General features: G+C 46.0%; 2 protein-coding genes across 2 annotated transcripts; one reads left to right on the forward strand and one right to left on the reverse strand.

Annotated features, from left to right (window-relative positions):
• Positions 1-3,039: 3,039 nt before the first annotated feature.
• Positions 3,040-8,641, forward strand: CCR75_000131 (uncharacterized protein; the record flags this gene model as incomplete). Its single annotated transcript, XM_067958239.1, has 14 exons — positions 3,040-3,402; positions 3,474-3,571; positions 3,625-3,696; positions 3,759-3,858; positions 3,920-4,373; positions 4,456-4,902; positions 5,124-5,181; positions 5,240-6,424; positions 6,502-6,786; positions 6,860-6,954; positions 7,059-7,811; positions 7,947-7,991; positions 8,207-8,297; positions 8,366-8,641. Exons 6-14 carry the CDS (start codon positions 4,892-4,894, stop codon positions 8,639-8,641), a joined length of 2,799 nt encoding a protein of 932 aa, XP_067818303.1. The 5' UTR covers positions 3,040-3,402; positions 3,474-3,571; positions 3,625-3,696; positions 3,759-3,858; positions 3,920-4,373; positions 4,456-4,891.
• Positions 8,115-10,414, reverse strand: CCR75_000130 (uncharacterized protein; the record flags this gene model as incomplete). Its single annotated transcript, XM_067958238.1, has 7 exons — positions 8,115-8,297; positions 8,366-9,137; positions 9,211-9,265; positions 9,327-9,589; positions 9,661-9,726; positions 9,791-9,925; positions 9,998-10,414. The coding sequence occupies 6 exons, from the start codon at positions 10,412-10,414 to the stop codon at positions 8,868-8,870; spliced, it is 1,206 nt and encodes a 401-aa protein (XP_067818304.1). The 3' UTR covers positions 8,115-8,297; positions 8,366-8,867.
• Between the last annotated feature and the right edge of the window lie 2,107 nt (positions 10,415-12,521).

The following is a 12,521-nucleotide window of genomic DNA, read 5'->3' on the forward strand; positions in this document are numbered from 1 at the left end:
CGGGATTGTCGTTCGCGCCGGTATGGTCACCGTGTTCAGCTTATTGTAAGCATGAGCCACGCGCCATCCACTTGTGGATTTACGCACACAAAAGGTCGGGCTGCAGTGAGGCGATTTGCTCTCACGCACATGTCCCGCCTTGGCTCGCTTGTCGAAGAACTCATCGATATAATCGACTTGTTCTTTCGGCAACGGCCATTGCCTGGTCACACAATACTTGGTGCCAGGTTCGAGGTCAATCTCGTGCCCGATGCCCCTATCTGCTGGTAGGCGGCTCGGCACTTCTTCTGGGAACACATCGCGATGTTTTCACAGAACTTCGAAGAACGAACTGTTTCTCAAGCCATCCCAACCTTGAGCAGCGACCCGTTTCTTTTTGTCCGTTTCTAGGATGCTCTCGTCCATGTGGACGACGAGCAACAGTCCAACTAGTTCACTTCTGGAACTGGTGTGACTATTTCGTGGATCTTTCCTTCCTTTAGTTCGGACAGGAACAGATTCTACGACATCTCCGGGAGATTAACTATCTCCTTAGCAGATTTACAGAATTGCCGAAGCACCTCAACTGAGGATGCTTCCGCAATTTCGTCTTTGACGGCCTCGAACACCTCGTTCGAAGGCCCGCCCTTTTTATTAGGAACTGATCCAAAGGTCACTCGTTTAGCCGTGCCTTTGATCGTCCTAATCTGTCGGGTACTCTTCTCCGAGTCACTACGACCTTCAACTGTGTTTGACACGACATCAGTTGCATAGGCCTCTCGCAGGCGTACATCCTAACCGGTGTCCTGAGTAGAGTTCGCAACGGTGCGTGTACGCCAGCCTATCCACGGTTGGCCTTTTGCCAACCATGGCATGCCTAGGATGAGGTCATACGGACTCTCCATACCTAGCGCTGTGAATTTCTCTTTACAAGAGAAGTCACTAAAATTGAAGGCGAGTTCTTTTTGAACTCCCTCAGACATCACGAGCGCGCCGTTCGCTAAACAAACGGTCGCCTCTTTTCGCTTGCCATTCTGGCAAAGCGACTCAAACATCCCCGGTCTCTTTCTTAGAGCCGCGAGTTTTACAAAATTTTGTGATGCACCCGAATCCACAAGGAGGGTCATCACTTGGTCATAGCCTCGTACTTGAGCGCTATGGACCAGCAGGGTTGAGGTCCGAAATTTCGAGACCTCAGAGACTATGCTACCCATTTTTTCCACAACTCTGAACTTAGGGGTATTCTGAGTCCGCGTCAGTGGGGCATCCCGCCCCTACTGCGCTTCTGCATTTCCCACCCCCTCAGTGGTCGATTCAGAACTCATGCATCTCGCACGCTGGTTCGTGCTATCGCCCTTTGGAAAGGGAGTCCTCTTGCTGGGGACACTAGCATAGCAGCGAGCCATCATATGGCCGGCTTACCGCATTTAAAACAGACAAAGTCTGCATTGCATAACTCCATAGGAGTGGCATCCGACCTCTCGGCGGACGGCTTAAACCAAGCTTTCGCCGAGGCACTGTTGTAGGATTGCTCCTCAAATAAGGCAACTTTGATTGCCTCTTCCATCGTCGACGGCACCTTTTTAAAAAGGGCGTGTTGCGATGGGCCACGCCGTAGTACGTTCATAAAAGTGGGAACCTTAACGTGCTCCGGCATGGTACCTACGGTAACGGAGGCCGACAGCGAGCGCATCTCCCGCGCATACTCTTGCAGAGATCGCTTCACCTGTCGCGCCTCACAAAAGCGCGCCTGAAGCAACACCTCTTTGTTCGGTGACATGTAGCGATTCTTTTTCTTAGAGATTGCTCATGTTGAAAAAGCCTTTTCGTCTGCCATAAGCGACGAGCAAGCCCACTCTGAGGCCATACCGCGCAGATGCGACATGGCGTAAGACACATTCCAGCTGTCGTCCTCGATGAGTTGCGCCACACCGCATTTTTTCACGGCTAACATCCAGTGGACAATGGTGTGCGCTGCAGTTCCATCGAACTTGGGCGGGTCCATCCGAATGGGCTTCGGCTGATGCGGTTGAGCGGAGAGCATCTCAACGGTCCTGTTAAGAGCCTCGCTCCGAGCCTGCTCTCGCCTAAGCTCATCCTGAGTCTCAACAACAGACGTTGCCGCAGCATGACTTTGTGTCTCGGACGCAACCCTTCGCTGTCCGAGCACGAACGCAACCCTTCGCTGTCCAATCACGAACGCCTCAAACTGAGCAACATATTGTTCAGGAGGACTACTCAAAAGTCTGGTCAGGGCTTGATCACCAAGTCCCTACGCCAAGTGCTCACCCAACTCTCGATGATGATCGGAAAAATATGGGAAATGTACTTTATCGATATTGAGGCTCATACTCACGTACACGCTCAGATACGCGGGTTGTGGGAAGGAATTCAAGTCCTATAAAGTGTAGGCGGGCACGCCTATTGCGGCTACGCTCTACTCAAGCACACACCTTAGCACAGCGAGGAAGCGGTTTGACCCTTGCTCTCACGCGCAGTGAGGTACTTGGTGGGCGACTAAGCGACCTCACCCAACGAACTAAGTACCTTAGTACAAGTGACGTCACGGGAGCGGTCATCCGGCTCCACGTGCGCACTTGTCAACTAGAATAACTGATTTTTGTTAATCGCAACGAATACAAATTCCTATTTTTAAACAATCCTAGAATGCCATCTCTGTAGATAGACACTAACATTTATTGCGAGCGTATCTTTCTGAATACCTCGCCTAACGGATGACGCTTACCGTCATCCCCGCTAATGTGAATGCCCTCAGGGACATCACATACACAAGGGTGGGTTCACAATGTGAACCACATCCAAGTGGTACGTACAATTACATCACTGAAGTAATTGACCATCCCCTTAAGTGCACAAAGTGTAATTAACGGGAATTGTGTCACATAGGGCAACTTAAGCCCATTACAATTTATGTGATACGTTCCCAAGTAAGTGTCTATTATTAGCACAAGACGCCTAATGAGCTAACGAATGGCAAATAGCTTTGTGCGAAGGTGGGTGCATGCACCCACCTTCGAGATAAGCAAGCTTTAGTGCATCATGTGATATAGTCACGGAGCACTCATAGTAGCCCAAAATTTATAGCTGCTACCTTTTCCGCTGTTTCTTAAGTGCGCTATCTTTTTTGATAATCGGTTTAGAAAGGGGCCCCCCAGCGGACCAAAGTTAAGCCTCGGTGGTCCGGAAGGAAGGCATAGCTAGCACGGAAATAGCATTTTATAAACATGTCTGACTACGAAGAGGAGGACGAAAAGTGGGTTCAATGGTTTTGCAGCTTGTCGGGCAATGAGCCTTTCTGCGAGGTGGCACAGAATTACATCGAAGACTCGTTCAATTTGTACGGCCTGCGCGCCATGGTGCCCAACTACCAGGATGCGCTTAATATTATTCTCGACATGACTGGTAGAAATGCTAAATCTAAGTTTCTTTACAACTTCTCGACTTACTTTGTGGATTATATTGACTGATCGAAGATATTCCATACGACGACGAAGTGCCCGCATACGCAGCCGAGCTCTACGGACTAATTCACGCCAGATATATAATAACGGCTCACGGACTTGATGCCATGGTAAGGTACCGACAATAAAATTGAGTGTCGGTAAACTGATGTGTGTTGGTTAGATGAAAAAATATCGTGAAGGTGACTTTGGGGTGTGCCCGAGGGCACTGTGTGACGGGCAGCCTGTTGTGCCAGTACGTCGTAACTCAATAGCATTATGCTAAAATGAACTCACTTAAAGGGATGATGCGAGCAGGCAGGGCTGCACGACGAGTGGAAAAAGTCAGAGATGAAAGTATACTGCCCTAAGTGCCGAGATTTATACACTCCTACCAGCGAGTATCAGACCCCTCCAAGTAAGCGCAGCTTCCTTTTTGTTATACCAAGTGAACAACAGCTTACTATGTTTCTGTAAAGTTGATGGAGCATATTTCGGTACGACATTCCCGCATCTCTTTTTTCTGACCTATAAAGAGTTGGAGCCGGCTCCGTCCACGCTGCTATACGTGCCGCGAGTCTTCGGCTACAGGATTTTCAACAATTTAGAAAATCGTCGGCGCTTATCAATCCTCGCCAAGGAGGTGGAGGATGAAGAGAAGACACAACAGCTGGTAAGCAAACCTTGACTATTGAAACCACGAATAGACACCCTTGCATGTTTGTACAATTGCATCTCTATTCCTTATGTATCTGCCCTTCGGTGGCAGATAAGTTGGAATGACCATGTTGATAAGTCTCCCGGGCAACCCCGCATCGGCAGTGCGGTGCTTATATGGGGCTTTGCTCGAGATCATCATGACATGGGAGATGTGGCTATGCGCTGTATATTGTAATGTGTATAATTATCATTGAGGACGTGTCGGTCAATGAGGTGGCTCGACTTATGTATCTATCTATCTCTGTTCTTTCTTAACTTTAACAGAAGCTGTAATTATGTGTGTTGCCTTCGGTAGCGACGGACGCTGACAGGAGCTAGACGGAAGGGGGCAGCCGACCCGAATACCGACATGTCATCGACGCGGGTAAAGAAGCGGACAAAGCAAGACGGTTAACGCAAACTAAGCGTCACTTGCGGATATGTTGGTCTTTTCAGCGGGGAAGGGAAAGCTCGGAGAAGGCGGCTCATCAAAAGAAAGAAGAAAGAAATGACGACGAAGGCGATGAAGGTAGATAGATAAAAATTTGAGTTAATCACCGTGCGAGGCGAATGTGATGGTCGAGACTTGAAGCGAGACATTGTCGATACAAGGCGCATTGATTTGCATCGACTTGTAGCAGCGAGATGAAGGCCAATGAAGCTTTATGCAGGTCCTCACTAGCATATTATATTAACTAAGTGAGCATTCTCCTTTTTGCAGTTTTTCGTCAAATAAGAAATACAAATTAATTATGTACGGAATGTGTAAAGCGTCATCTGGCCCACAACCAATTTTGGGACCAGTAGTGGCGAAAGCTGAGGTGTAGGATCGAGACAGCTACAATGAGGTGCGACGACAGATTGACAGAGTTTGCGAAGCTCTTTGTTATTAATGCTTAAACTTTGGTCCAATTCTCATGTAAATTGAAGAGATCTAATCCGTCTGCTCATGTCACCGTTTGTATGCTGCTATTCTGGCCGTAGTGATGGGGTAGAGCTTCAGTCAAACTTTTTCAAGTCCAAATGGCGTGATGTGACTCAAGTGAGAAATTTTAAGAACACAATACGTCATTTTTTCTGATCCTAAGGTCTTGTGACAGGTAATGAGCACAGCAGCCAATGAGTTCAAGGTGGGGCAACTTGCACATGAGGACGACTTCAACCTTTTTGAATCCATGTCGGCGCTTGAGCTAATGGACCCAAAAATGGACTCAGGAATGCTGGTGAATGGTGCGCCGATGCAGTCCATCTCAGCTCGATTGGAAAATTGTTCGTTGCAGCTCGAGTTTTCGTCAGCTCGTGACGTGTTGGCTACATTAGATGCGCTTTTTTGCTGCGAGATGGGGTGGTTAGATGGTTTGCCGCTGGCGCAGTCGTTATTGACGAGTGTGTACACGCACCGAGACTCCCTAAATGCTCTGTGTGCGCAGCTTGTGACTCCATTGGAAAATCTGGTGAAGCCAGATGCGGATATTCGACTAGTTTTGACGAAACATGTAGGCAAATCGGCTAAAGACTCTCTCCTTCTTGTCATGTGTGCGGCAATTCTAGCTTTGCTAAAGACTGCAGACCTTGTGCGAGATGCTGCTTTGCGTGCTGATATTTATGAAGAAGAAGACTTTTCACCGGGAAAAGGTTTTGATCTCGGAGTTTTGGCACCCCTTTCCGAGCAAGCGATTGATACATTACTGCAGGTGACTCTTGAACGATTAGAAGGACTACTTGTGCAACACAAGAATCTGTTTTCCAAAAAGACATTAAAAAAAAAGCAGACAAAAAAGGTAAACACAGCATCCAACAGCAATAGCAAAAGCATCAGTGCTTCTGGCTATGAGATGCTGCACCAAAATGCTCGAATCGGTGCTATGCTCTGCGAAGCTTTGATACGCCGCATTCAGCTTCGAAGAGAGCTGCTTACTACGTATGCTGGTATCGGGTTGGCTGAGGGTGCATTAGATTTGCAACATGCTAGAAATGGCTTTGAAGCTGCTATCAAGCTGATCCAAGAAATAGCTACAGAGCGAATTGAGCTTGATCCGGAGTGTTTGGGTGGAAAACCTATTGGATTTGACCCAGGCATTAGTCGCCTACTTCTGTCCGGTTCGCCCCCGCGTGACGTAAAGGTGCCATCCATTGATGAAGCTCTGGAGCTGATGAAAAAGATATTATCGGAAATGGTAGTCGGTTGCTCTCCGCCTAACTGGAGATGCATTGAAGATCTGCGCATCTTTCTTACTCAATTTTCTCGACAGCTGCCCACAATCGTTGCCCGTTCTTACGTACTGGTAAGCGCGTTTTCAAATGGATCTGGTATTTTATTGGTAACATTAGACACGCTTGTTGCTACCATTTTTTGATCTAGCTCTTTCTGTATGCTGACAGTAAAATTTACGGTAAATACAACTTCATGGATTGGATGACAGCTTCCATGGTAATGAATGGAGTGCCGTCGGTGCTGCTATCAACACAGGAGGGCGTGCTTTACTCGTCTCGGTGCATTGAAACTGTATATGAATCGCTGAAGGTATATTTACACAATAGATCGCGACAACGTCCGCGAATTGAATGTTTATTAAACGAGTGGAGTATTCTTCAAGCGGAGGCAACTGCAGTAGATGAAAGGTTTACGACTGAGATGAATATCCCGGTATACAACAAGCTTGGTTGATTAGGTTGGTCCACTATTTCTGCTGACATTATAATAAATGCTGTTTGACTAGCGAGCCGCTCACCCGCGTTACTTTACATCCTGGTCTCTCGAGGAAGCAGTGCAACTAATGCTCCATTACGTGGTGCTGGGTCTTGAGCTGGAACTGTACGCTTTATCGGAGCTTGGAATAATTTACTGGTGATGCTTGATTTACACATGATAGCTGTATCGTTTTGACGAATACATTATTAATTTGCTTCTCTTTACAGGTATCTTGATTACTTAGAAGGCACACGTCTTCAAAATCTAGACGGCACGTGGGCTCTTGTTGAGAAGATGATGGAAATTATGCCAGCTGCACGTCTCCATGAACCCTTAGTGATAAAGCAGACACATGTGTCAGGAAAGGCTACGAAGAAGTCAAAGGCTAAGAGCAAAAAAAGTTATGCGAATCACACACCCAAAGCGTTGGGGCCTCCGCGTGACCTTGTTGACCCCATAAAGGCACGGTTCCTCCGTGAAATCAAATACACAGAGCTATTACGCAGCCTAATGCGTGGATACTTCCAGGTGTTTCACGCTCTGGAGCGTGAGGGTCTCGTGCAAGTAAAAGTGCCCATTTACAGTACACTTGCGCTTCGCTTTCAGCATCGTTTTGCTGCCTTTCAGAAGGTTCATTACCCCGCTGCGCTTACGTTCGAGGATTACAGTCAGAATAGCAACTTTTCTCTCTACGAAATCGATCTTATATACAAGTCGTCAGAAGAGTGCTTCAAGTCTGCTCGCGTACACGCTGAGGCATTGCTGAACGACGAAGAAGGGGTAAACACTATCGCCACCACCGACGGCGAGTGGGTTGTTCGCGGCTTAGAGCTTCCATCACTTTTGAAGGTCTGTATCTCCAATTGTGTTCGGCTCGCCCAGCGCTCTGGATGCATGAGGAAGATGACTACATCCGAGAATCAGATGGATTTTGACTTTTCAATTCACCCGCATTTTCCCATATTAATATTCCCTTCGCTGTAAAGACAGTGGGGTTGGACAGCACGTTTGAGAAGCTTATTGTGACGCTTTTTGATGTCAACTAAGCGTCCATAGACTCTATTAGATGATATAACACTATTGCAAATTTATTGCTGCTTTTTGCTCTCTTGCAGCTTCAATACTCCTCAGCCGCGATTTGTACAACCCGCGCCGTGGCGGTAAACATCGTCACTATCAGAAGAACTAGAATATACTGAATACCGATAGACCGTAAAAAATCGATTTTTTTATCACTGCCAATATACCGCGTCTTTCCAGTCTCCTGGAGACGATCTATTAGCTCTGCCAGTGCACCTTCGTCTTTTGTCATTAGTGTTGCAATTATAGAAATTCCGATCGAAATAGTCTTTGTTTCATTTAAAAACATGTTAAGACGTCGTGCCTTGTCTGTTTTCTCCCGCTCCACGCTCCTCTCTCCTCGATCTCGTGCCCTTCACCTTCAAGCGACCAAGGCCTCCATCGAAGTGCGTACTTTATGTGAAATATTGCTATTCGGTCGTGCCTGTGTTAGTTGTCACATGTGGATGCGTAGGATGCCATTGCTAAAGAGAAAGCGCTCGTATTTTCCAAGACCCAATGTCCATTCTGCGCGCGCGTCAAAAATACACTGGAGGGGCTTAAGGTCAATCACCAGGTCATCGAGCTAGACACGCGCGATGATGGCACCCAAATTCAGTCAATACTGCTGGAAATTACTGGCCAGCGGACGGTGCCTAACGTTTTTATTAACGGCAAGCATATTGGCGGATGTGACGACATTATGCTGCTGCACGCCAAAAGCGAGCTAGCTCCCTTGCTTCAAAAGTAAAAAGCCACACTTTTGAATACCGCAGGCATCGCATACCATGACAAAATGTAGAGAATTTGGATCCAGGCTTTTTGAGAAACATGAGAAATATATATTCTTTGCAAATAGTGCTTCAAGTATACGTATAACATTCATCACTTGATTATAGACGCACGTCAAACTGCGTGCGTCTAAGGCAGCGATTTGTAAGGCCAAAATATGGCGAAATGCACGGAAGAATGGCAATTTACAGCTCCTCAAGCAATGTAGTCACGTCTTCTACCGTTAAGTCTCGGTCGTTCTTCTTCAAGATTGCGCGCACCGCGTCAGAAACCCCGCAACTCGACGCAGACAGCGTCGTCTCCACAAATTTAGGCAGTCGGTCTTGGTTGGCATCAACCCATCGCAGATATGTGAGTGATTGTTCCGGCGTCAAAATGGAGTGTAACGTTGCTGACTGTCGTTGGACCGCCTCCGAGCGCTGCTCGAGACTCTTCTCTAGTTTGCTTAAATAAGTCTGTTTACAGCAATATACAGCACAATTAGGTGAGGCTGCTTTCAATCTTATTCATATTCGACAAATAATTTACCACAGCCATTGCAACTCGCCGGCGTTCGGACTTGCTACTCTTGGAGTCGCCTGATCTAAACAAGCACAAGCATCAGCATCCACAAGAAAAACGGTGATCAATGTCTACAAACTCACTTGTACAGCAACTTTAACTTCTCTTCCTGCTCATAAGTAAGGGCTAGATCACTCGTCAAAGTCGACCATAAAGCGTCTTTCTTTACCACATGAGGAAGTTTCTTTTTCTCAGGTACTTCACTAGCATTCTTTGATCCCATTCCGTTTAGTTCCTCAAAAAAAGACTCATCCTGGATACTAAGCCACAGCAGGAATCGGCAGTATGGAGGTAGTAACAAATTATCAAGCTGCCGAAAATTATATTCTTTCACCGCTGTCCGTTCCTATCGAATATTAGCAAGCATGTTAGCTAGTGTAATTTATAAAAGCACATCGAATACAATCGACAACATACAACGCTGTTTGGCCCAAACCGCTCCTGAATCAGCGCAATACCCTGTCGTATTTTATTTTGAATTAGCTGCAAGCGAAAGCTAGTAAGTCAATGCCAGCGTCATCACTTCAGGCTTCAAAGCACCAAATACCTCCTCAGAAGGGCCATTCTTACTGTCTTCCACAAGACCTTTTAAGATATTTGAGCGCACTTGATCAAGCGCCTCATCTGCATGTTCCAAATGTGCCGCGCGCGTCGCGTCAATGCTTTCCGTAAGTTGAGATACCTACATCGCAACAGTATATTCGTCAATATATAGAAGCCTAATCCATCAATACCTATGCACCGTATTCCATACTTTTTCCTCAAGCAACTCTAAGTACTGCTTCTTACGGCGACGACTCTGGCGCGCCGACTCGCGATTCCTGGCCAGGCGTCGCTGGCGCTTTTCATCCGAGTCCAACGTCCCTGTATTAGAAGACGTGTCGTCATCGATAAGAACTGGCTGTGTCACAAACCTCTCAGTATATTCTTTTTGCGAATGATGAAATGTAGACGTGGTCGAGGAGCTCGCTGCGGGCATTGCATCCGACGACAGCTGGCTTCCAAACGTTTGTTCAATTGCTAAAGGGACAGTTCGGCCAAGTGTAAACTGCTCAGTTGCGCTAGTCGAAGAATTAGATACATCCAATTGCATTTGCGGCATCTGCTGAGCTACCACATCGGCCGACAAGAAATAGCTCAGCAGGTCGTCATCTTCAGCCGTGAGGTCCATGATGCGTAAATTGATTGTCGACGTCTGGAACTGCTTTTTTTCATTTCATGAAAATGTGGAAATTAATATTTTGGTCTCAAAAATGCTCATTTGACATAAATTTACCTTTGGAAAGTTAGTACGTTTAATCGGTGCAAAGATTGGAGGACTCCAATTTAGAATCGAATCAACGCTAGATTTTTTTCTTTTGTATATAATTCAAATTTTATCCAGATTTTTCAAGAAAGATAACTTAAATGACCACTGCTATGTATACCACCGATGTGTAACGGTGTTCCGTTTCATAAAAGATTTTTACCTGTAAAAGGAATGATAAAGAAAAATAAATTATTATCTTTTAAAACTTTCACTAAACACCTCCAATATAACCATACACTGTAATATTTGTAGCGGTAATGCGACAGGTCTATTAAGGCCCATTTGTGTTTGGGTCGTATGAGTTTTTTTAAAGACCCGGCTAAGACAAACGTTTGAGCCGCCTATTGCCGAATTCAGGACTCGAGCAGAGCCGCTGGATTTGAAGCAGGGGAAGCGTGACATTCACGCCCAACATACAGGATATGTAGTGTTGGTGTAATGGGGCACTACGACTTGTACTGCTTCAGTACAAGTCCCCTTCGCTCTGCTTCAGTTGCGAGTGGTGCCTTACGTTATTTCACGTATACTAGTACGTGCAGAGGAAGACTTCTCTTTAAGGCAACTAGCTTAAAGAGGGTAAAATGAAAACTGTATTAGTATAATTAAGTATCTCTTCTTTCTATCTGTTAGCTCTAACTTAATTATAAACTAATACTAAACATGCAATTGAATTCTTGTCTTATCTTATCTGTAACTCTCTTTTGTTTACATCTACAGCTGATTAGTCTGCGGAATAAATAGATATAATGGTCTATACCTATTTATGGATAAGAATTCTGAACATTACTATATAAAGTAATATCCTCCAAATACTATCTACCTTTTAGATAACATATTAATTAACAACCTTTAAGTGTTAATTTAATGTAACGATACACCCCGTTACAGTTGGTGCGGATGGTCCCGTCAACACCTGTTCCGCCTCGACTCGATTTGGAGGCGCTAGGTCGAGATATTTCTATAGCGGCCATTCACTCTGGTTCCTATTGTCCATCGAGACGACACAAGGTCGGAGATCGGAACCAAATGGACCTCTGTTATGTTGAGAGCAAGAAACCTCGCTTTTCAAGTTATAAACGATTACAAAGATGCAATTGCTGTCAAAAGACAGGACACTATGCTTGTGATTGTAGTGCCCCACGCCCAGTGTCTATACCACTGAGCGAATGATCGGCCTTCCGCTAAGAATAGCGGAGGATGCGGACCCGACGCGGTTGTGAAATCGCAACGGCGAGGCGGACCGTAAAAATGATCGGGTCACAAACATTGAATGCTACTGCTCCTGGTAATGAGTTCTTGCAAACCAAGTGGCAAATAAATTGCCACTCAATTCCATAGTCGATTGTGGGGCGTCGAGAAATTACATTCAACGCAAGTGCTAGAAAATCGTTGGCTCAAGTTCGTAGGCGTGATATACCGCTAACGAGGATGACACTGCGTAGTGCAACAGGCGCATCTGTAAAAGTAAAGAAAGGTGTGGTCGGTATCCAATAAGTTTAAGGGTAAACAGTACAATGACAGTTACATTGTATTGGATTTGGATAAGAAATATGATGTCATCGTGCGATAGATGTGGCTTACAAAGTACAAGTCATACATTGATTGGCAGCCGTGACGATGCCCGTCTCCTGTTCACCAGATGGCCATCTGATGAACGTCTTGGAGCGTCCAGAAGCGTGTGAATAATCTACGAGTGAGTGCGATGGCCTCACTTGTAGTTTGGTCGTTAGTACGTCTGCACAAAACCTCAGTGTAACAACCCACCACAATGTGAGGTCAGCTACCGACGGTTGTGCACAGCACAGGCAGCGTCGAAGGTCGACCACTAAGATGTTTCAAGAAAAACCTGTCTTTTAGAGACATTGAGAAATCCTAGATCGATTGGAGAGTCGATCGTGAGGGAATAAGTCCTCAGAAACCTATGAAAATAGGTCACCAAAAAGAACCGAAACATTCAACGTCTTGATAA

The sequence above is a fragment of the Bremia lactucae genome, linkage group LG6 (assembly GCF_004359215.1).
Source record: "Bremia lactucae strain SF5 linkage group LG6, whole genome shotgun sequence".
Classification (NCBI taxonomy): domain Eukaryota; phylum Oomycota; class Peronosporomycetes; order Peronosporales; family Peronosporaceae; genus Bremia; species Bremia lactucae.